A 25,621-nucleotide genomic window follows, 5' to 3' on the forward strand; every position below is an offset into this window, starting at 1 on the left:
CATAGAAATGGTGCTTGGTGACTGGCTCCATTTCTCACCTTCCCTCATGCAATCCTTGACCACTAGAGCGGTTTGTAAAGGGACCCAGAAGAACTTGTCTAAATACCATATGTCTTGGCCTTTTTTTTTTTTAATTTTTATTTATATTTGGAAGAGAGAGAGAGAGAGTAGGGGAGGGGCAGAGAGAGAGAGAGGGAGGGAGAGGATCGAAAGCAGACTCTATGCTCAAGCAGACAGCCTAATTCAGGGATTGAACTCGCAAACTGCAAGATAATGGCCTGAGCCAAAGTCAGATGTTTACACTGACTGAGCCACCCAAGTACCCCTTGGGCTTAAAGATTATTTTGCAAGAAGCTGGTTCCCTTCTGTCCTCCCCCCAAGTGAACACATTTAAATATTTTTAAACATTTATTTATTTATGAGAGACAGAGCATGAGCGGAGCAGGGGCAGAGAGAGAGGGAGACACAGAATCCGAAGCAGGCGCCAGGCCCTGATCTGTCAGCACAGAGCCCGTTGCAGGACTTGAACTCACAAACCGTGAGATCGTGACCTGAGCCAAAGTCGGCCGCTTAACTGACTGAGCCACCCAGGGGTCCCTAAAAAAATTTTTTTAAGATGTTCTAGTATAACGAAAATTGGCCCAGTTCACAGCTTATTTTCCACTAATATATTTTTTAAAAGAAAATAGTTTTAAGAGGAGTAAAATAGTCAAACAAACAGAGTCTGAAAAGTCCAATGTGGAAACCACAAATGACCCATAGATAAACAGGACAACTGAGAGTCGGCCCATCTACTTATTATAATACAAATGTAAGGAATGAGGAATGCCCTGAGGAATGGTCAGCTGGTGTCAGGCAGGCCCCAGCTCGGCAGAAAAGAGACACAGATAAACATGGCACATGACCTCTGTGTCTTTTCTGGATGAGAAGCAATTTTATAAGACTGAGTGACGGTCGTTATCACCAGGATGATAAGTGCCAGCCGTGTGTGTGTGTGTGTGTGTGTGTGTGTGTGTGTGTGTGTGTGGAAACAGACACATTCATTAAAAATGCATTTTCAGTCTGTAGTCCCAAGAGGTTGCTGTTTTAATTCCTACCCTGAAAAATTCATCTTGTCTTTTCCATCTTGCACTTGGGTGTTGTGTTTATTTGCTTCTTTATGTGTGGAAGGAAATTGGTGGGTAACTTTTCTCTGTATGAAACCATGGATGGCAAGGGCTAGTGAGGTCTATAGTTCCATGGTTACCATATTTTAAAATTTAATGAAAATTTTAAATTGGGCAAAGGATTTTGTTTCTTTCTGTCCAGATGGTGAGTTTAGACCCTGAAATACTGAAATTTTTAGGACAATGGGATTCCTAATTTATAGGATAAAATGATGGGGATTTATGAAATCAAGACTATTCAGGAAAAGCCAGGAAATGTGACTTGATGATTTCAGAGCTACCTAATTCCCTGGGGGAGGGGTGGGGGGACAAACAAACCTGTTCTCTGTGAGTTCACTGTGAGAAACCAAATAAAATAATTAATGAGCTCCCGCAACTGAATCTTTAAGAGATGCATTTATGTGAAATCAATTAGTTATTCATCGGCAGTGAGTCATGATTGCCAATTGATGAGACATCACAATTTTGAAAAATTATGATTTAGAAAATGTAATGGTATTCGCTCAATTTCATGAGTAACATGAATGAAAGTTCAGTGATCCACGGGTGGTTTGGGGGAACACAAGCCAGGATCCTGTCTCTAGACTGTGGTTGGTAGGCAGACTCTGGAGGTGAGTGAGGAAGGGGTAGCTCAGGTTCCTTTTTATCTACTTAATTCTTTATCTACTTTTATCAGCCTTGTGACTTTGAGTGAGATGCTGAACTCTGTAGGCCTCGATTTCCTCAGCAGCAACATCAGGGTCGTAGAGCGTACATATCTCGTAAGTTGTGCAGATCACACTAGTTAAGATCTGTGAAGGATACGGAACAGTGTTTGGCCATCTTATTATGCGTTTATTCTCACGAATGTTATTTGTGTACACACTGCAACTCTCATTCCGGTCAGTTTAATTTTACTAACAAATAATGAGTTCTTATTATGTGCTTTTCACTGTGCTGGAAACTGGGGTGGTTACCAAGTAAAATTAAGAAAGAAACATATCGTTTCTAAAAATGTAAAGCTTGGGATGCCTGGGTGGCTCAGTTGGTTGAGCATCTGATTTCGGCTCAGGTCATGATCTCACAGTTCATGAGTTTGAGCCCCGCATCGGGCTCTGTGTTGATAGCTCAGAGCCTGGAGCCTGCTTCCGAATCTGTCTCTCCCTCTCTCTTCTGCCCCAACTTGTGTGAGTGCTCTCTCTCTCTCTCTCTCTCAAAAATAAATAAACATTAAAATTTTTTTTTTAAATGTAAAGCCCTGGGTAGATAAGGATTATGCAAATTACTGTAACTTCCATTTTTTAAGCACAAGTCTTTACACAAACACATAGCTACGCAAAGTCTTGCTATCACCCATCTGCTTATCTACACTCATCCATGCGCGTGTGCACACATATACACATGTATCTCTGGACACTGACATCTTAAATCTTGAATCCATGGAAGTAATGTGGTCTTCTCAAACCTATAGCCATTTCTGATTTTTGTTGGTTGGTCACTTGGCTAGTTTTCTGCTCCTTGTTTTGTTTTATTTATTTTGTTTTGTTTTTAAAGTTTATTTATTTTGAGAGAGAAAGAGAGAGCAAGTGGGGAAGGGGCAGAGAGAGAAGGAGAGAGAGAGAGAAGGCTCCAAGCAGGCTCCACACCATCAGCTCAGAGCCAAACGTCCTCGAACCACGAACCATGAGATCGTGACCTGAGCTGAAGTCAGATACTTAACCAACTGAGCCACCCAGGTGCCCCTCTCCTTGTTTTTGTTTTAAGTTGAAGACTCCTATACCCAGGCGACATTGAGAGATCTCCCCTTGATGCTGGTGGGCCACACCTTGCTGTCATGGGCAAGGCAGCTGCATGGGTCACATCTTCTAGACCACTCATTCCTTGCTAGCAGTATTCTTCCTAACTGACTCTATAGATGTAGGTTAACCAACAGACAAAGGCTTTCGCTTTACCTAACTTGGAAACCTCTTCCTTGTCGCATGTCTTTTATAGCTACGTTCACGACTTTTTCGTAAATAGCATTATTAACATTTTCTATTAGAATCACTGTGTTTCGAGGCCTCCTAGGAAGCCTGCAGTCTGGAGGGGTCAGCTATGGCTCTGTGTTCTCCAGTCTCCACCATCTTTCCATTCTTCCTTTCGTTCCACCCCTCCTGTCCCAAGGCAGGTCCACTCCCTCCCCCAAGTCTGGTGAAGGACGCTGTTCATTCATTGATCGTGTAGACAAACAGTGTCCACTTTGCAACACAGGGGTATTTCTGGAACCAAGAGAATCCTGTTTTTGCCAGTGTGAAAGTCTGAGAAAGGTACCCAAAAATCTTGCAGCCTCATCATAATATTTAATAAGAATTTTTTTTTGTACTGGGTTTTTTTTTTGTGTGTGTTATCTAGGAAAAATAGAATTACAACAGTTCCTGCTTTTTACTGTCTGAAAGGAGAGGGGTGTGGTTGGTGGAGACTGGATTCTTTAAGTAACTGAAATTCTTTGAGCCTGTTGCAATTAAGAGGTTGGTGCCTTGTAACTAGTAACTTGGTGTGAGACAGTCAGAGAAAGTGACATATTCCTATTCAACACGAAGAACACACATTTTATCCCTTGTTTTGATGCGGATCCGAGGGCTTGCATGCATTTCTACTATATCGTGGCCAACTCTTGTCTGTTTTGTATGTTTTTACAGGGCTGGAGAGAAAAATAGAACATGTATAAATGAATGGAAACAAGATTAGGATGCATACTAATGCTCTGTTTTTTGGCTCAGTTTAGAATTCATTATTTTGTTTATTTTCAGTTCTCGGAGTTTGGTTTTGTAGAAAAGACAAATAAGCAGCATTCTTCAGGAGGCACATAATCTAGTGGAAAGATCACAGGGTTTGGCAGCAAATCTGTGTGACGTGACCAGTAATTTAGTAGTTGTGGCCACGTTAGATAAATGTCATGACCCATCTGATCCTCAATTAACTCATCTATAAAACGGGTATAATAATGCCAGTCTCTTTGGATGGGTTTGTAAATCTGATTTAGATAATGTTTGTAAAACAACAAATAATGGAGCTCATGAAAGAGAGTTTCTGTTTTCACTTTCATTTTTGTTTTCCTGGTGCAGGACATTTAGTTGTACATTTACTTAGTGGATGCCTGCTTTCTATGTAACCTGAGAGCGGGAATAACTTTAAGATGTCTGTCACATTCTCAACTTCTATTCAAGGGGGTTGAGATAATTCTACTCAGGATACTAGTTCAAGTTCTTCGGGGTTTCGGTGAAGAAAGAAGAAAGCGAAATGTGTATGTTTTCAGGTAGATTCTCCTCCTCCTCCCCCAGTAGGGCAGTGTTCAACCATGACTACCTGTCAAATCACCAGGAAAGCTTCTGGAACATATAGATGCCCAGGTCACCCCAAAACACTAAAATTAGAGTGTCTGGAGAGGGGCCAGGCTTTGATACTGTTATAATGGTGGTTCTGTTAGGCAGCCAGGATTGAGTATCGCTGCCTAAAAGCACCCCAGTCTAATAAACAGTGATTTGATGCTTCTAGATTTGATGGCTGGGCCACATTGGTGCCTTCCCACCAGGATTGTCATCCAATGTTCTGTGTTTCAGTAACATGATGAACAAACCCCGTTAATTCCAGTTGTTCTCTCAGTGATGATATAAAATGGTGGCAACTTCTACTGGAATATTCCACACCGTTCTGGACTCCAGGCCATGTGCCATGTTTATTCCTGTAGCTTTATTGTCTAGCATGTGGTCAGGAAGAGAAGGGAGCCCAGTAGTTGCCTTGGGATTGGAAACAGTAGATCCCTCTTCAGCCCTCTCATCTCTAGGCTAAATATTATTTCAGTCAAGCTCCCGGTGTTCAGTGTCAGCATGAAAATAGCATCACCTGATGGAAAGGATGTCTCCTTCTTGCAAAGTAGCATCTTTTTCCCTCTTCCACAAAGTCAACACTCAGCAGATGCTTATAAATTAGCATTCTTGCATTTGAAATGTGGCCACAAAGCGATTTTGTGTGTGCCTTTATTGCACAGATAATTAGTAAGGTACCGCGCTGTTTGCTGGAGATGTGAAACCAAATAAGCAGTGGTCCCCACCCCTTGTGGAACTCAAAGTATAGTGGAGTTGCTGGAGAAACCACTGTTGGCAATGCAGAATGCTAAAGCAGCACCAAGCAGGTCGGGAAGGCTGTCCTTGGCTCTTGGTGGCCCAGCGAGCTCTCTGGCTCCTATGGCTTCTGGTTCTCCCTTGGTGCTGTTCTTTCTTGGTAACTTCCTGCTGCTTCACTGTGCTTCTGTTTCCCCATCTGTTGAGCAATCCTAATTATGCTCTTGCTTGCTTTCCAATATATTTCCAAGGGAAATCATCATTCTGATATAAACTCATAAGCACTATGATTAGCGAGAGTTTAACCTCTGTGATTCTTTTAAAATCCAATCATATAGGCATGAATAAATCATGAACCCAAAGATACTCTTCCCAGTTATTTGGATTAAAAAATGTTTTTTTCTTAAAATTGTCTTATCTTAGTTTTGTTTACCTAAAAGTCTTGATTGTTTTGTGTCTAGACCTCCTTGCTGCATTTCCTGTGTATGGCCAGTTTATGTTTTTGCAACTTTGTTTTAGAAAGAATCAGTTGGATTTTTTTTCTCATTATAATAGAAATAGCTTCTCACTACAGAAAATTTGGAGGGGCGCCTGGGTGGCTTGGTCGGTTAAACGTCCGACTTCGGCTCAGGTCATGATCTCGCGGTCCGTGAGTTCGAGCCCCGCGTCGGGCTCTGTGCTGACAGCTCAGAGCCTGGAGCCCGTTTCAGATTCTGTGTCTCCCTCTCTCTCTGCCCCTCCCCTGTTCATGCTCTGTCTCTCTCTGTCTCAAAAATAAATAAACATTAAAAAAAAAAAAAGAAAGAAAACTTGGAAACTACAGAGAAATAAAGAAAAACAAAATCATCCATGTGACCATCAATAAAACTTTTTTTAAGTTTGGTATTTTATGCATAAGTACATACATATGCTCATATTATGTAAAGTTTATATCTTAGTTTTGATCTTGACATTACACTGGAAGCCCTTTCTCATGTTATTGGTAAACGTTATTTTACATTGGCTGTATAATATCCAATGTTGTAGATGGACCAGATTAAATTTATAGAACTCTTTATTATTGGACATTTAACGTATTTTTTTTAATTTTTCTCTTTCTGAATAAATTCTGCTACTATAAATATCTCTGTGCAAAACATTTTCTTTTTGCTCATTCACCTGGGGTCAGTTCTTAGAAGTGGGGTCATGGGGCACCCAGGTGACTTCGTCAGTTGAGCATCCGACCTCATCATGATCTCGCGGTTCGTGAGTTCGAGCCCCACATCGGGTTCACTGCTGTCAGCCTGTCAGTGTGGGGCCTGATTCAGATCCTCTATCCACCTCTCTCTACCCCTACCCCGCTTGCGCTCTCCCCCAAAATAAATAAATATCTTTAAAAAAATAGAAAAGGTAGGGTCAGAGGGCTAAGGAGGCTGGGCTTCTTTCTTCAGATGGAGGGATTTTCAGGGAGCGTGTTAGGACACCCTCATGGTTATGTTACAGGGGGAGCTGGGCTGTCATGAGTAAGGATCTGAAGGAATCCTGTCTCCGTTCAATGTGGGGCCCGCTGTCCCCTCAGAACAAGTGACTGTGGGAGAGCTGAAGTATCTGGCGTATGCCATGCATCCCTCCCTTGCCCATCACACCCGCCTTTTCTGCACAGCGGTGCTGACAAGCCGTGCCGTCCACACTTTTCCGGACACAGCCGATCACACTGCCGAGATGACCTTGTCCACCTGCCCTTTGCAGCCGGAGTGGATGCTGGAGAACCCCAAAGCTACTTTCCAGCTACTGTAGGAATTCAGAGCCTAGGTCCCTGTTTCAAACATGCCACTGCTGATATTAATCCCTTGCTGTTTCGTGGCCCATGATTGGTAGGATGAGCTCATTCGTGTCTCTTCATCTATCTGCCCCTGAGGGGGGGTGGCTGTGCTGCTACCCACTGTCTGCATATCTTACCATTGTTAGGCAAGGCCTCGATGAGGAACTGTTCAGAATAATTAAGCCCCTTAGTGGGATGAAACCTGGGTTAATGAATGGAGCGGCAGGCTGCATGCCTGCATAGCAGATACTCACCCCTGGCACCAGGCGGGTGATGCTTGCTGCTCCTGGCCCACAAAACGAGTGTTCTCCACTCAGCTGGGGGGCCGATGGCACTGACTTCCCAAAGCTGTGACTGATCCATGACCTCAGGACATTGGTGAGCTGATTCCTAGGCCAGCATCTTCTCCCTTCAGATGAGGAGTTCCATGTCCCGCAGACACGTCCAGAGAGCTGCTGGGGCCTCTGGCCACCTTTCCTGGCTGTGCTGTCTCCCGCAAGCCCACACCTCGCCATGGAGTCTGTCACTGTGCCATCTTGGCGACACATGAGATCTTTCCGTCGTTCTGGCTGCCACTGACACAACTCCGTGTCTCTCACCGGACCACATACTGACTTGATTGCTGTGTTCGGCCTCCAGCCCTGCCCTGTACCCATCCTTCTCCGATTTGCAGTCAAAATTTTCTTTTAGAACAGAAATTCAATGATGTGCTTCCGTATGTAAAATCCTTTGGAGATCCACGGAGCTTTCCAGACATGGACCAAATTCCGCCCAGGCTTACGAGACCCTGCTACTTAGTTCTCAGGCCTCAGGTCTCCACCTGGAACATTCTTTTCTTTCCTCCCCTCCTTTGGGGAACTTTCCCTGTGTGCCTTAGGCTGTGCCTTAGGGTTATTAGTGACCCTGCTGTGTTGTCTCTAGGTCTCGACCCTGACATCTGACACACTGGGCTGTATTTACCTACTTATCATTTATCTCCAGCACTTATGAAGGTCCTGGCACTTAGCGAGCATCCAGTAGATGTGTTGAATGAAATTGCTTAAAAGACACTTCTCCCTGTTCTGGGGGTCCTTTTATTTGAGAATAAAAGCTGATGATGACAAATGTACAAATAATATATTTATATCCCTGGCAATCTTTAGATATTTCAGTAAGTATAGTAAGTAAATAAAATTTCAGTAATTTTTCTCAGTGAAAAAAAGAAGGGCACCTGGGTGGCTCAGTTGGTTAAGCATATGACTCTTGGTTTTGGCTTAGGTCGTGATTTCACAGTTTTGTGAGTTCGAGCCCTGAGTCAAGCTCTGTGCTGACAATGTGCAGCCTGCTTGGGATTCTCTCTCTTCCTCTCTGTCTGTCCCTCCCCCGTGCATGCTGTCTTTGTCTCAAAAATAAATAAACTTAAAAATAAATGAAAAAAATTTTCAGCTCTTTAGTGCTGAAAATTTCAGCAAAGATAGTAAGTAAATAAGTGATCAATCTTGAAGATAATTTAATTAATTGGCTAAATAAATAGGAAATTGAGTCAAGACGGGATCCATGCATATATGGTTTTGTCTCTTAAATCATAAATTAAAGAAAAAAATCAAAAAAGAAAAAAGAGAGGGAGGGAGCCAAACCATAAGAGACTATTAAAAACTGAGAACAAACTGAGGGTTGATGGGGGCTGGGAAGGAGGGGAGGGTGGGTGATGGGTATTGAGGAGGGCACCTGTTGGGATGAGCACTGGGTGTTGTATGGAAACCAATTTGACAATAAATTTCATATAAAAAAAGAAAGAAAAAAATCAAGGCAAGTGTATTGCTTTAAAAGGACATCATGGCTTAAGATAAATCCTAGTCTTGTTTTCTAGTAACTGTGTCATCAATCATTTAATATCAGTCATCCACCCTTTTATACTTTGATTGAAACTTTATGTGCACATATAGACACATGTGTACATGTATGTGTGTATATATGTGTGCATCAGTGGGTAACAGCATACCTAAGATGTATAATCACACACACACACATTTTGGTGCTTATGTGTCTTTGGGATGCATTCTAGTTGTGGGGTTACTGAGTGGAAGGCAGCAATGTTAGAATGTCCTGTCCCCAGATCATCGATGGGAGTAAAGGTTGCCACTCATAAATATTTTCCAGTCTCCTGCTTACAAAGAGAGATGTCCGTATTGCTTTGCATTGTGATTTCTTTGGCTACATGAAGCATCCTTCGTGTTCAATAGCCACACTTTGCCCAACTTTGTTTGGGCTTTTGGTCTTTTCTTATTAATTTGTATGCATTTTTGTAGAGTACAGCTATCAGGCCCTCCCTTCTTCTCATCTACATAACAACTATTCCAAATTTTTGCTGTTTCTGCACTTACTTTGTGGTATCTTTTTCTGTATAATTTTTTAACTTTGGTAATTCTGTATATCTTTTATTGCTTCTATGTAGCTAGCTTGTGTATTAGCTTCCTGTGGCCAGAGCAACAAAGCACCACAGACAGATGGCTTACAACAACAGAAATTTATTTTCTCCTGGTTCCAGAGGGCAGAAGTCTGAAATCAGTTTCCCTGGGCTGAAACCTAGGTGTCAGAGCAGAGCAGTGCTCTGTCCTGAGGCTCCAGCAGCCCCCACGACTGGGAGAGAACACTTCTCACCCCTTCCAGTTTCTGGCAGCTGCCAGCGCCCCTTAGCTGGTGGCTCTATCCCTCCAGTCTCCAAGGCTGGCATCTCCAAACACCTCTGCCCTGTCTCCAGGTGGCAGCCTCCCCTGGGTGTGTCCAATCCCTTCTGCCTCTCTGCCTTTCTCCTACAAGTACACTGATTACATTTAAGACCTTCTCAGATAATAATCCAGGAGAACCTCATCTCGAAATCTTTAATCATATCTGTGAAGATTCTATTTCCAAATAAGATAAAATTTGCAGACTCCAGATTAGGACCTGACATTTTGGGGACCATTATTTAGCCTCCTATAGCTTGGTTAAGGTTTGCCCTACTTGAAGATGGAACATACCTGTCCATACTTGCATAGATTTTCTTGAAAGTATTGATATGTTTTTATTTTCCCTGAAAACATATTTTTCTAAGTGGTGTAATATAGGGGTCTTTTCAATTGTGCCAGATTTAACCACTTTATCTTTTTCAGACTGAATTAAAACAGTGCCTTTGTTATTGATATAATCCTGTGTGCACCATTTCTGGATTCTCTATTAAGTTCCCTTCTGTGTTTATCCATTCCTATGCATGACTTTATATTTTTTATAAAGCTGTAGACATTTACGGTTATAAATTTCCCTGACACCAGATATTGCCTCATTTCATGGTTTTGCTCTGAAGTACCCACCTATTTATAGCTTTCCAGAGAATACAGAAATTCACTTTTCTTTTCTCCTATGATGTACAGATAATCTGAGTAAGTTAAATTTTCAAGTAGATATGATTTGTTTTATGTGTTGCTTGTTAATTGTCTGTTTCTCATTTTCTTGGATTATGATCAAAGAATGAAGCTGGTAGAATATCTTCCTTAAACTTTGTTCAGGTTTTCTTTCTTTAAAAAAAAAAAACTATGTAAATATATATATAAAGATAAGTTTATTTATTTTGAGAGAGAGCAACAAACAGTAAGTGTGCAAGCAGGGAGGGGCAGAGAGCGAATCCCAAGCGGGCTCCACACTATCACCACAGAGCCCAACACGGGGCTCAAACCCACAAACCGAACTGTGAGGTCATGACCTGAGCCAAAATCAAGAGTCAAACACTTAACTGACTGAGCCACCCAGGCACCCCTTGTTCAAATTTTCTTAATGGCAGTTACAGAACAGATTTTCATGATATTCTACAGACAAGCAAATTATTATTTTGAGGGGTTTCATATATAAAATGAGAAATATGTATAAATGTATATACCTAATCAAGTTTATTGATAATATTATTTAGTTTTCATATATTCTCATTTATTCCTTTTTAGGTCACCCACTTGTGAAAGACATATTTTGAAGTATTATATTGTTGTAGTGTTTTAATTGCATTACTGTTAGCCTTTGCTTTATATATTTAGATGCCATGTTGTTTGGTACATACCAATTTATAACTGTCACTGCTCCATAAATTGTGCCATCACAGAATAATTGCCTACTCTTTCTCATCTAGCTCTTTTAAGCCCTCCCAACTCTCATTCTAATTTTTACTGAGATTCTTTATCCTGTTTGTTGTAGACCAGTGTTTCTCAATCTTCTTTTTTCTATCACCTTACTAAAGAGACTTTTTAGACGTTTTTTTCCCTAAACCTGCACCCGCCCAACCATGAGATTTTAATACCACAGATATGTTGCATATTTATTGTATATATATATCTGTGTTTTATTTATAAAAAGAATAACTTACACACACATGCACACAGTGAACAAACTCATCCCCTTTAGGGTAGTAGTGCCTCCCGCTGAGAATCACGTAATAGATTCTCAGTAGAACAGTAGACCTTCCCCTGTAATGTGTCTCTTCTACGTCAAGAATCTTTATTTACCAGGTACATCAAACACATAATCCATATCATCTTGCTCATCACTTGTCTCTTATCCTTTTCATCCTCCTTGATGGTGATTAGTGTCCTTTACCGTTTAATTAGATTCTTTCCTTGAATATGTCCTTCATATGGGTTATGTAGGTAATATAGTTTCTAAATCTGTATGTATCTGCAAATATTTCTTTTTTTCACCCTGGTGGGTAAAATCTTTGAGTAAAGCATTCCTTTGCTTTAGTTATTTTTTATTTTATAGTCTGTAGCCACCATGTACCAACTTAGTGTTGCAAATGGTTGGCTCCATGCCAGTCTGATCCATTTTGCTTGATAGGTAGCTTTTGTTTTTGTTTTGTTTTTGGCTGGGTTTTAAGAATTTCTCTTTCTCTTTGCTATTGATCAGTGTCACAGAATGTACCTAAATGTGTCTCTCCGCACTGCATTTACCTTCATCTTCAATTATCTTTTCAACATGTAGGTTTATCTTAAAAAGTGAGAACAAACTGAGCATTGATGGGGGGTGGGAGGGAGGGAAGAGTGGGTGATGGGTATTGAGGAAGGTACCTGTTGGAATGAGCACTGGGTATTGTATGGAAACCAATTTGACAATAAATTTCATATTTAAAAAAAAAAAAAAACATGTAGGTTTAGGTCTTGCCTCAGGTAGGACAATTTTTCTTCTGTTACTTGAAAGCTTATTCTTTTTACCTCTTTTTGTCTTCCAATACACCTATTAGCCACATGTTATATATCCTCAATTTATCTATCACCCTTTTCTTCCCTTGTCACCCTTATGTTTTTGTGTGTGTGCATGTGTATGTGTGTGCACTTAGAGGTATTTCTTCCTTGAGGTCTTCAGACCAATGATTTGGGTCACAACAGTGGCTATGCTGTTCTTTAATTATTATTCTAATTTACTTCTAAAATCATAAAGTGTTAGTCCCAGCCATGCTTACCTGTCCTTGAATACTTACATTGTGTTTTAGCTCTAGGTCTGTCTTCTTGAGTTGTTGGTATCATCAAATGCCCACTGTGTTCAAGCATCTTTTCTCTTGTTGGGCCCCTTAAATGCACTGATATTTGACTTTATCAGATTATTAGTGGCTTCTTCCTTTTAGGTAAAGGAGGGACAGTATTGGGTGGCTAACTAATCCCCCTCAACACTTCATACTCCAATCTCTAGGCAGGCTGCCTGGGCTTAATTGGCTTAAACTGCTCAACATGCCTGAGCCACTGACATCTTCAAGAGGATTCATTTAATTTTGAAATGTGGCCTACTGTTTCTCACCAGGAAGGGCAAGTTTTTAAATTGGTTGACCCTTGAACAACAGGAGTTAATAGGGTACCAACCCCCTGCATAGTTGAAAATCCACATAAACTTTTGACTCCCCAAAACTCTGATACTAATAGCCTCCTGTTGATCAGAGGTCTGACTGATAACATAAATAGCCAACTAGCACATATTTTGTATGTTATGTGAATAATAAAGTAAACTAGGAAAATGTTATTAAGAAAATCATAAGGATGAGAAAACACATATACAGGACTATGCAATATTTGTCAAAAAAAATCCGAGTACAAGTGGATTTGTGCAGCTCAAACCTGTGTTAAGAGTTAACCATACTGATGTTTAAAAACAAAGGGGCTTTTGTATTCCTTTATAACAATACAGTGAGTAGATTTAACTCAGAAAACAGTAGCCCTTACTACAGATCTCGGCATGGAGAAGGTGTTTCACACCTTTTTTACTACATTCTGATGTCTTAGCCAGAATGTGTGGATAGGAAGGTAAGACATTGAAAACAGAGAAGTTCCCCCCAGGCCCAAGTTCATTACAATAAGCACTATAATTAACAATTTTAAGAATCCTTGGTGTAAGTAATCAGCACATACTAACAGTAAAAATAAGCTTTATTTAATGACAGTCTGCCAGTATCTGTAGATTTGGGAGTTTCTATTTTCATCCATGTTTGAGATTTCTGGTGTTCACAAAAATAACACAGTGGGAATCAGTTTAAGGCACAGAGCCAGAAATACAGATAGGTTAGAAGATCTCCTATGTTTCATTTGTACTAAATACATTGTGAACTAAGAACCAAAAAAAAAAAAAAAAAAAAGCATTTGTGTAAAAATACCAGCTCGTTACTGGTGAGTCTCATCAAACACAAAGCATATAAGCCTTTTCTCTGTGTGAAGGGGAAAAGTATGAATAATCTGTATGACTATATGATGACCATGAGTCTGGGCTCCAGAAATCTGGACCATGCAGACATCACCAAGCATCCCAGGGTGTGTGACAAGATTGTAGTGCACGTCAGTGGAGAGCCCGAGCTGATGAGGAAGGTCATCTTGGTGATAACCCTGCAGGAGAACCACAGAGCCCCCCACCTGGATGTCCCTCTGGCCTGTATCTGAGCCTCTCACCGCCCAGCCCCTTATCTCTGTGCAATAAACCTGAAATCTACATGGACCCTGCAATCTGCAAGTCAGCCTGTTTTCTTTCTTCTGTCCTCTGTCTCTCCATATGTTTCTCTCTCTCACTCCCCACTCCACCTCTTTTAAATTAGCAGTTGACAACAGTCCGCTGCCCTCATTCAGTGCCTCCTAGGAAACCTGGTCTGCTGTGAGCCTGCCTCCAGGCTCTGGGTGCAGAGTAATTCCATGAGCTCCACCTTTGGCAACCTCGGCTAGCACACTTAGTTAAAGGAAACGGAAACCTCTGTGCCTGCCGTGGGGCACAACTCCCACTTATGCCAGACACTCCTGCCTGCCAGGTGGCCCTAGCTCCCTCCTCCTTACCCTCCAAAGCTTTAAGCTTTGATCTTTGCCTTCTCTGTTTTCTGAGGCTGAACGGCAGGAATCACACACTACATCCACATTTCCTCCGTTCTGCGTTCTCAGTCTCCATCCTCTGCACGTAATCATTAGTAACGGTCCATTCTTTTACTTTTTTCTTTAATGTTTATTTATTTTTGAGAGAGAGAGGATGAGCAGGGGAGGGGCAGAGAGCAAGGGAGACACAGAATCTGAAGCAGGCTCCAGGCTCCAAGCTGTCAGCACAGAGCCCAATGCTCAAACTCAAGAACCTCAAGATCGTGACCTGAGCTGGACGGGGTGACTGAGCCACCCAGACGCCCCATTAATGGCCCATTCTTATCAAAGCAGGATAAGACTTTGCCACTTGGGGGCCATTAAAAGCAAAGCCTTATTGCCTGTCTGACCCCGGAAGGCATTTGAGTTTGTGGCTGAATAACAAAGATCTGAAAAATCAATAAAAGAAGACCGTTTCCTTTTATGATAAGGAGAGGGAAGCTATGCACACACACAAGGGGAAATAAATAGGACAGGCTTGCAGTCCACTCCCTGAGATGATATGATGGCTACAGACCAACCTCTACTCAGAGGCTCCTGGAGAGTAAAACTTACAATAAAAATTTAATGCTTGTGAAAATCTTACAGAAGCAAAACCTTCACTTTTTATTTTGTATTTTTGTTTCATCAGTTTTAGATTGTGCTAGTAATTACAGAGTGCTAGGAAGAACATTAGTTGGATTCAGTCAGACAGGTTTTAAACCAGAAGAGGAATTCAGGCAAATCACGGAGAAATCACCCTGACTTTCCCCATAAGAGCTCCCACTGGAAGGGTACTTACCTATGACTAATGCCTTTAATTCTCACAAAAACCTTCTATGGTAAATATTATTATGTGCATTTTACTGAGGAAGAAGCTGGAGATTTAGTGAGATTCAGAAACACAATTTATAAACTGGAAAACCAGCTTGCATCCAGGTCTGTCTCAGCCCAAACACAACTGTCTAATATTTTCTGCTGCCCCTTCATGCGTAGGTAACGCAGAATTCATGAAAAAGTAAAAGAAGTGTAGATTTGCCCTGTAGCATCGAAATTATGATGGCAAGAATTGTGGGGTTGCATAGCACTCAAGAAAGCATAATCTGTGTCTGCTACTGCTGTGTTTATGTAACTCTTGAAACAATTTTACATGAGTATCAGTTGCTGAAGTGCTTGCCTTTTAAAATTTGAATGAATAATTTCAATTTTTAATAAGTTTATTTATACCTGTTTAAAATAGCATACGTGCAGGGCTTCTGACTTTCCTTGTCTCTGAATATTTTTTTCTAGGGTCAACGTCTCTTCGAAAAGCTGCTCCAACTGACTTCGCAAAATATCGAAATCAAGCTAGTGAGTGATGTAACAGCTGACTCAAAGGTATTAGAAGCCTTGAGATTAAAGGGTAAGGCCAAGGTTGCTATGCTACTCTACCCCTAGGGATTCTGTTAAGATGTCTTTCATTTCACTTAAAATAATACATGATTTTTTATAGTCGACACATTGCATGTAATACACTTCTTATTTCTCCTTTGAAAAATAGCCTGATTACCGCCTTTAAATGAGAGAACTAATTAATCAATACTACTGGGAGTTTTTAAATAGTGTTGTTGCATATTAGTTTATGCAAAATAATCCCCTGGCCATTCAATGATAATTAACTAGAAACAAGAATCTTTCCCTCTCCGAACACTTCTGTGATGTGATTAAAGAGCCACTTCTCGTTTGAACAAACATTGGATTGCTGTTTTCCTCTTGTCCTTCAAATGGAAGTTCTCCTCGTGCAACATCTTCTTTAAAATAATATAGTCAGATGGAGGAGTCTATGAAACCTGGCCTAATTCATGAATTCTGAGATAATTCCACAGAGAACATCATTCATAGGCCACTCTGCACTTTGTCTCAAAATCCCATGAAGACGGGGAATCATTATGAAATAACTTTCTTCATTTTGCTTTGTCTTGACTAACTGAACTCACTTCCAAATAGTTTTTATGGCTTTATAAAAATTTTGGCCCTGAATTTACTCTGAACTGTAAGCGTCCGAACGGACATGGCAGGTGTGAGCCAGTGAAAATGCTTGAGCTGCCCGGCGTCCCCGGGAGAAGACAAGGCATTGGCCCCAGTGAGTGTCAGTGTTACCTGATGACACTGCATCTCGTGTGTGTGCTCCTTAAACATGCTGGGCACTTTTGCTTGTCATCTTTCCCAGACTGCTAAGTGAAAACACCTTCTGGAAAATTCAATGGACTATAAAGCAAAGGGTGAACCCAAGTGGTCTTTCCTTCTGCAGAAGGAAAGTTGGAAGCGATAAAGCCTACAGAAAGACATAAATACATAGAAGACATAAGCTTGGCCAGGCACATGTGTAGTATTTGTTCTGTGTAAGGAAAGTCGAGGTAACTTATGAGATACTGTTAGGCCTGAAAAGCTTTGGTATGCCACCTGAGCACAGCATAATATTTTTTGAAAAACAGTGGATTAATATGAATTAGAAATGTATTACTTTTCCTGTTTAAAAAATGTGAGATTGGGTTCCCACTCAGATAAAATCCATTATCTGACACATTGTTAGGAATGGATTACTTTGGGCTAACTCTGGGTGCCTGTATTTGCAGATAAACATCCCATGGCATTTACTACCATACACACACACACACACACACACACACACACACACACAACCTATACACACATACCCCACATATACACACACACCATAAGCATCTGACGCAGCACATTGGCTTAGCTGACACACTTCCTTCCCCTCCCTTCTTTACTCGAGTTCCCACCTTCCCAGCCTCTCAGGCTGCACATCTGCATCAGAGAGTATAACTCTGTGTGATTTACAACCCTTGAAATTTGTGGGAAATTACTTCATAAATTTTTTTTATAGAATTAAATTTGCCATGTAAGTCTTTTTTTTTCCCTTTCCTTATTTTTTTTAAAGTTTTATGTATTTATTTTGAGAGAGACAGAGACAGTGGGAACAGGAGAGAGGCAGAGAGAGAGAGGGAGAGAATCCCAAGCAGGCTCCGCACTGTCAGTGCAGAGCCCAACAAGGGGCTTGAACTCATATACTGCGAGATTATGACCTGAACCCAAACCAAGAGTTGGACACTTAACCAACTGAGCCACCCAAGAACTCTTCCTTATTTTTAATTTATATTTCAGTTAGTTAATGTGCAGTGCAATGTTGGTTTCAGGACTAGAATTCAGTGATTCATCACTTACATGCAACACCCAGTGCGCATCACAAGTGTCTTCCTTAATACCCATCTCCCCTCTAGCTCATCCTTCACCCACCTCTCTCCATCAACCCTCAATTTGTTCTCTATTATTCACAGTCTCTTGTGGTTTGTTTCCCTCTCTTCTCTCCCCTCCCCCCATATATTCATTTGTTTTGTTTCTTAAATTCCACATATGAGCGAAATCATATGGTATTTGTCTTTCTCTGATTGACTTATTTCACTTAGCATACCTTCTAGCTTCATCCAAGTCATTGCAAATGGCAAGATGTCTTTTTGGTGGCTGAGTAATATAGACACCACATCTTCTTTATCCATTCATCAGTCGACAGACATTTGGCTATTGTTGATAATGCTTCTATAAACATTGGGGCACATCTATCCCCTTTGAACCTGTATTTTTGTATACTTTGGGTAAATACATAGTAGTTCAATTGCTGGATCTCAGGGTAGTTATATTTTTAGGTTTTTGAGGACCCTCCATACTGTTCTCCAGAGTGGCTGCACCAGTTGTCATTCCCACCAACAGTGCAAAAGGGTTCTCCTTTCTCCACATCCTTGCCAACACCTGTTGTTTCTTGTGTTGTTAATTTTAGACATTCTGACAGGTGTGAGGTGATATCTCATCATGGTTTTGATTTGTATTTCCCTGATGATGAGTGATGTTGAGCATCTTTTCATGTGTCCATTAGCCATCTGGATGTCTTCTTTGGAAAATTGTCTGTTCATGTCTTCTGCCCATTTCTTAAGTGGGTTATTTGTTTTTTGGCTGTTAAGTTTGATAAGTTCTTTGTGGATTTTTGATTCTAACCCTTTTTCAGATATGTCATGTGCAAATTGATGTCTTCATGGCTTTCATCTTTGTTTTTTGTTTTTGCATTTTATCAGCTTATAGCCTTGGGCAGAGGATTAGTCTGAAAGTGATGTTCATAGCTGAATGAGCATCCTGTGTGAAATGGCTTCTCACTGCCTGATGCCTCACAGGCAATCTAATGTGATGTGGGACTGTCACTGAGTCCTGTTCCTTCCTCCATACTTGCCTTCACAGGGCTTGGGTCACCGGCTGCCTTCTGTAGCTGCGGTGGGCAGTGGGGGAGTATTTCCTTCATGTTCTCCTCTCTCTGTTCATGCCTCCCAGCTGGCACCTTGGAAACTCCCCCCCCACCCCCCACCCCCACCACCAAACTCCCCCCCCCACCCCCCACCCCCACCACCAAACTGCATGCTGGTAAAAGCACAGCAACGTGGTTTTATACTACTAATACAATGTTTATTTCTGGCTATGTTTTTCAACCATGAGCAAAATATTATTTCTCAGTCATACTACTGTGTTTTTTTTTAAGGTTTTATTTTTTTTTTTTTTTGGAACTGTTTTAGGTTTACAACAACTTTGAGAGGAAGGTACAGAGATTTCCCACATACCCCCTGCCCCAACACACACACAGCCTCCCCATCATCAACATCGCTCACCAGAAGGGTCATGTGTGAGCCTACATTGGCACATCATCATCACCCAAAGTCCACAGTTTACCTTAGGAATCACTCTTGGTGTTTTACATTCTCTGGGTTTGAACACTTATGTAGTGACATATATCTATCAACATAACATCATACAGAATATTTTAGTGCCCCTGAAAATCCTCTGTGCTCTGCCCATCCATCTCCTTACCTACTATGTTTTTAATCTTTATAGTTATTGTTGCAATGAAATTTATAATTAAGAAGAGCTGTTTTTTTCTTTGTCTTTCAAAACCATAGCAATTCAGTGTGCTTTCATATAATAGGACTAAAATATTTACCCCAATAGCCTACCAAAAATTATGAATAAAATGTTAAGCCAGAAAATATAAATTTCCTTTTGGGAAAAACGAGACTTTGCCTGTTCACTATTGGATAACTCCCTAATAGAACAACTCGTGAGATAAAAGTCATTAAGGATTAAAATGGGTGATCTAGAAATAAAGTCCGCAGTTCTTAAAAAAAAAAAAAAGGGCAAAGCACTCAAAACAATCCAGGATCTGAATCTCCTTTTCAGTCTCATTAGTACTATTTTCTGTTGTTGGCTTTCCAAATATCTGAAAGATAGTTGTGGTTTCCTAAATATAGCATGCTTTTCCAGGGCTCTATTTCCTAACACACACTTTTCCTTGTGTTTGAAATACCCTTTCTCCCCTTATCAACTTGTAAGCTCTTCTTTGTCCCTCAGGGTCCATTTTAAGCCTTACTCATAGTATTTCCTTCAGACTTCCTCTCTTTTTCTCAGAAGGTCTTACCGTCTTCTTTTCTTCCATTGTTCATTCATTATTTGTTCAACAACTGTCCTTGAATATCTGACAGGTACCTCCCCTGGGCTTTAAAGATAGAAACTTGACGAAGGCGTGAGCCTTCCCCTGACTTCAGAGAGTTTATGGTTTGCCAGAGCAGACTGACATTAGTGAAACAAAATGATCCAGGAATTCTTGAAACATCTACGCAGAATCCAATTTTTCTGAATCACTTTTTGCATCTGAGTCATGGATGCCTGTGTTTTCCACCCAACACGTCTCCACCATCAAGATGCTGATGATGTTCTAACTTTAGAAACAGACTCCCTACTATTGTCTCTTCTCTCTAAGTAGACTTCTGTTCTGCTTATTTCAGAACCTTACCAGAAAATGTCAAAGGAAGATATTCTGACAGTAAAGAAGCCTCACAATCCTTCCTCAAAGAGGCTTTAAGTGGTTTGTTGACTGAATATTGAGAAACCGTAGGAGCCCTGTCATGCCACTGGGAATAACAGCTAAGACCTGAAGTGACAACTCGGTCACAACTGTCACCCTGTCTACCGCAATCATAAGATGCGTACCAACATCAGAGTTGTGAAAATGTGAAGCCTACATACTTTAGAATGAGTGACGTGTGGTAATGAGGGTTACTTTAAAATTCAGCAATAAATTTCAAAATTCAACTTAGAAACCTTAGCTTTAGTACGTAATTAACTTAGATTAAAGCTGATCACTCTTAATACTGCACCCAGGGAGGTAGATTCTAACCCCACCTTCTGTAACAGGGCTTCCTTGTGGTCCAGTAACCATACTCTGAACAGAAAGAGAATTCAGGCTCTGCATGTTCTTAGGAAACACAGGGATGTCTTAAACAGAACTCGTGATGCTGAATGCATGCAATGATAGGAAATTTTCTTGTCCAAATGAATGAACAAAAGAAAAAACCCTGCCATATTCCCTGAAATGGGAAAGGTTATGCAAATCAAGTTTTTCTATGAAAGTTCTATGGGAAAACGAATCATGAAATCAGAAGCCCGAAATACACTAGAGAAGAGACAATCTCCTGGGGTAGAGAGAAGAAATCAGAATCCATATTCCAAGGTAAACAGCATGACGGGATTGCAACCCAGTGAAAGGAGGAGAGGTCATCCTGACAGCTTGGTTCCGAATAGGAGAGGAATGGACAATGCTCCTAACTTGTAGGTTAAACTCTGTCACTAGATGCTGCTTGGCCTTTCAGGAAGAAATTCGTCCTAGAGCTTGGGAGACCTCCAGCAAGACCCGCACACTGTGCCCTTCCCTTCTGAGAGTGCAGCTTACTGTTGATGTTAAGGCAACAGGCCTGTTAGCCCAGTCCTGGCTCAGCTGGTGTTTCAAGCTCTCAGTCTCTTAGAATCAAACTGCCTTGCTCTCTCAATCCCTCCTTTAGTGTGCATGCAGACATATGGGAGATCAAACCTTCGGGTTAGACCATGCTGCCTGTAGACCCTTGTGACATCTTTAAGGAGCAGATAACAGAACTACTTTATGGAGTTGTATGTTGTTTAGCCAGAGCATTAATGTGTGAAGAGTTTCTTTCCCCTTTGGTTTTTTAGATGGATGGGTGGATGACAGATAAGTAGACGGACAGATAGACAGATTTGCAAATCTTAGCCATAGCATTAATGTGTCAAGAATTTCTTTCCTCTTTGGTTTCTTTAGAATATATGGATGGATGGATGGATGGATGGATGGATGGATGGATGGATAGACAAAAACATAGATGGATGGATGGACGGACAGATCTTTAAATCTTCCATGAGATTTAAAAAGTTAAAGTTCTAGCTTTCTCACTCTTTTCATCGACATAGTTTCATTTCTATTACTCTTTGGCCCTCAGCCCTCCACCTCCCCTCATTTGTTCCCTTTGTGAACAAATTCATACATTTGCTGGGTGGCTGTCTCAAACACAGTCTGTGGTTTGAGTAAAGCTAACCCCGATGGTCCCTTGTTACCACTGTATGCCAACCAGGTGAACTAATTAGACAGAACCTTACTCATGTTGGAGAACAGACAAGAGCAAGAGGATCCTAACAAGCACCTGTTGGTTGGCCCTCTTCAGCTCATCCTGGCATCCCATCCACAAAGCATTGAACACAGAGTATATATTTAATTGGCACTTTCTTGTGACTAAGCCTTACTCATTTAAATAAGAATTTTGATATTTGAAATGAGACTAAAGCCCTCTCACTCTTCTTAATAACAACTCCCTCTTTTTAATAAAACGTCAATGATATTCTATTTCTGCATGGTTGTTTAATAACCTCTTTTAGAACAGGAAATAAAAGTTAGCAGTTACACATATTAAACATATTTATGCTTTCCAAAAGTGTTCAGATTTGGCGTTGGCAAGCTTTTCTATTGTAACGAGTCTCAAAACTCCAAAATATTTCTTGTAAAAGAAAATATTGTTCTAACCAATAGAAAATCCTTCCATTTCAGATTTTTAAGTACATAAAATGTAGAGGTTTTTTTCAAATCAGAAGAGTAGCAAAAAGCTTTGATATTAGACCTGCTATTCCCTTAATGTCTGATTTTAATTTTGAATTATCTGCTCAAGATATTAGAAAAAAAAGATTACCATAAAATAGCCAAATAGTTGATAGAGCTACATCTGGGTGATTGTAATTACTTTTCTAGAGCCTTTAATGCTATCTTTGGAGAAGTTACAATAACTTATGGGTGCAAATCTCCACATTTTAAATATTGCACAAGTAGTACATGTTTCTTATTACCCATCAGTGTGTTCATAAATTCTTCATAATGCAGAGCTTGGCCTATAGAGAAAAAATAGGCAAAGATTTCTACTTACCAGTGGGAAACTACTTTTTTTTCCTCCAGCTTTATTGAGGTATAATTCAAGAATATAATTGTGTATATTTAAAGTCTACAGTGTGATGATTTGGTATACATCCTTCGTGACATGATTACCACGTTCAGGTTAATTAACACATCCATCACCTCACGCAGTTACCTTTATTTTTCCTTTTTGTGATGAGAACCAATTAAAGACCTACTCTTTTAGTAAATTTCAGTACTACAAGACAATGTTAACTGCAGTTACCATGCTATGCATTAGATCCCCAGAACTCATTCCTTTTGTAACTAAAAGATGCTTCTAGCATCTCCCCCATCTTGCCCATCTACCTGGTAGCCATGATTCTACTCTCTTTCTGTGACCTTGACTTTTAAACTTTTTTTAGATTCCACATGTGAGTGAGATGACAAGTATTTTTGCCTTTGTCTGGCTTATTTCACTTAGAATAGTGCTCTCTAGTTCATCCATGTTGTTGCAGATATCAAGATTTCCTTCTGTGTTGTGGCTGAATAATATTTGTGAGTGTGTGTGTGTGTGTGTGTGTGCGCGCACCACATCTTTATCTATTCATCTTTGACAGACTGATAGATTGCTTGCATATCTTCACTATTTGAATAATCCTGCGATGAACGTGAACATCATATCCCTTTGAGGTATTCATTTTGTTTCTTTTAGATCTATACCCAGAAGTGGGATTAGCTGGATCATACAGTGGTTCTTTTTTTTTTTTAGGCATCTCCATGGTGTTTTCCATAGGGGCTGAACCAGTTTACAACAGTGTACAAAGGTTCCTTTTTCTTCACATCCTTGCCAACACTTGTTATGTCTTGTCTTTTTGATAAAAGCCATTCTAACAGGTGTCTGGTGATATCTCCTTGTAGTTTTGATTTGTGTTTACCTGGTCATCAGTGATGTTAAGAACCTTTTCAGGGTAACCTGTTGGCCATTTGTATGTCATCTTAGGAAAAATGTCTATTCAGGTCCTTTGTCCCTTTTTTTAATCGGGTCGTTTTTTTACAGTTGGGTCGTATAAGGTCTCTATATATTTTAGATATTAGCCCCTCACCATATAGATGGTTTGGAAATATTTTCTGCCATTCTATAGGTGGCCTTTTCATTTTGTTGATTCTTACTTTGCTGTGCAAAGCTTTTTAGTTTGAAGTAGGCCCACTTGATTATTTTTGCCTTTTGGTGTCATATCCAAAATATCATTGCCCAGACTAGTGTCAAGGAGATTTTCTTCCCTGTGTTTTCTTCTTGGAGTTTTATGGTTGCAGGTCTTACCTTTAAATCTTTAATCCATTTTGAGCTAATTTTTGTGAGTGATATTAGCTAAGATGGGGTTCAATTTCATTCTTTTGATAATACTTTATTTTAAAATTATATTTATTTTACCACATTATTAAAAACAGGAGGAGGGAATGCTGTGCTCATTCCGTCAAATTCTAAATGTGGTCCTTGCTGTTGCTTATTTGAATTCAAGAAAGCTATACTCATTTGCATTAATAATCCATATTATTATTCTCATGCTCATGGATTAGGCTGAATAAAACCTGCAGGGAATATATATTCCCCAAATCTGAGTATAGGGGTATGTGTAAATTTTATTTATTTTTTAATGTTTATTTATTTATTTTATTTTATTTTTTGAGAGAGAGAGACAGAACATGAGTGGGGGAGGAGCAGAGAGAGAGGGAGACACAGAATCTGAAGCAGGATCCAGTCTCTGAGCTGTCAGCACAGAGCCTGATGCGGGGCTTGAACCCACAAGCCATGAGATCACAACCTGAGCTGAAGTCATATGCTTAACTGACTGAGCCACCCAGGCGCCCCAGGGTGTGTGTAAATTTTAAATTTAAATACAAGTCACCCCATTTTCCAAGTTGGAAATTTTATCAGGTGACTTCTGAACTGCTTGTTCCAAATACATGTAGCACAACTTGGGAATTTTATGCTTATCAAGGCTTTTATACTTTGGTCTTAGTGATTTATAACTTTTCCCAAATCTAACTCCACAAGTAAGGTATGATTACATGTGTTAATTTAAGGTCGTATGGGTTGGGGTGCCTGGGTGACTCAGTCGGTTAAGTGGCCAACTCTTGATTTCAACTCAGGTCATGATCTCACAGTTTGGTTCATCAGTTCGAGCCCCACGTTGGGCTCTGTGCTCACTGCACGGAGCCTGCTTTGGATCCTCTGTCTCCCAATTTCTGGCCCCCTCCTGCTAATGCTCTCTCTCTCTCTCTCTCTCTCTCTCTCTCAAAAATAAATAAACATTTAAAAAATATTAAAAAAAAAAAAAAGATTGTATGGGTTAAGCTAAGGTAACATTAACAAGTATATTTTGGTAATTTCCCCGGAGTAAACTTTATATTATTCTGGCTTCATTCCCACTGCTTGAGAAGCTGCCATTATTAAAGATAAGGTCTTTTGTTTTCCAAGTGAAGAACTGTCCCGTTGACTCTCATGACTCTCTCTGACTGTCCTGAGGTCCTTTGGGCAGGCGTCTGCTCTGGTGGTGGTCCAGACAAAAGTCAAGGTGCCCTTGCTGTCACCCAGGCATGCCTTCCATCCAGCTCTGGTCTCTTTTCACACCTTCTCAAAGTGGGTGACACTTAGGCTCATGCTTGAGTGCATGAAGGCTGGTGCCTTTGTTTGACTCTATTCATTGCAAGGATTCCTGTCTTCTCCCTTTCTTTACAGAATACCAAATATTTGGCACCCAGGCAGGAGCTTCTTCGGACACATTATACTTTAACAATCATTAGCATAGTAATAAGTACAGCATTCAGAAGCACAGACTCTGGTGTCATATGGACTTGTACAAAAATTCCAGGCCTGTCATTTGCTGTTGGAT

The 25,621-nt window shown here is 40.5% G+C and overlaps 1 protein-coding gene across 2 annotated transcripts in view; it reads left to right on the plus strand.

Moving 5' to 3' along the window:
• The window catches only part of PLD5 (phospholipase D family member 5), a 336,282-nt gene that overhangs the window by 160,614 nt on the left and 150,047 nt on the right, over window positions 1–25,621 (plus strand). The window contains exon 4 of one of the 2 annotated variants that reach the window (XM_042925274.1): window positions 15,689–15,800. In XM_042925274.1, coding sequence (XP_042781208.1) covers window positions 15,689–15,800 — 112 coding nt within the window. Of the gene's footprint in view, window positions 1–15,688; window positions 15,801–25,621 lie in introns of those variants that run through there. The other variant, XM_042925277.1, reaches the window with a different exon arrangement.

This window comes from Panthera leo, chromosome F3 (genome assembly GCF_018350215.1).
Source record: "Panthera leo isolate Ple1 chromosome F3, P.leo_Ple1_pat1.1, whole genome shotgun sequence".
NCBI classification, from domain to species: domain Eukaryota; kingdom Metazoa; phylum Chordata; class Mammalia; order Carnivora; family Felidae; genus Panthera; species Panthera leo.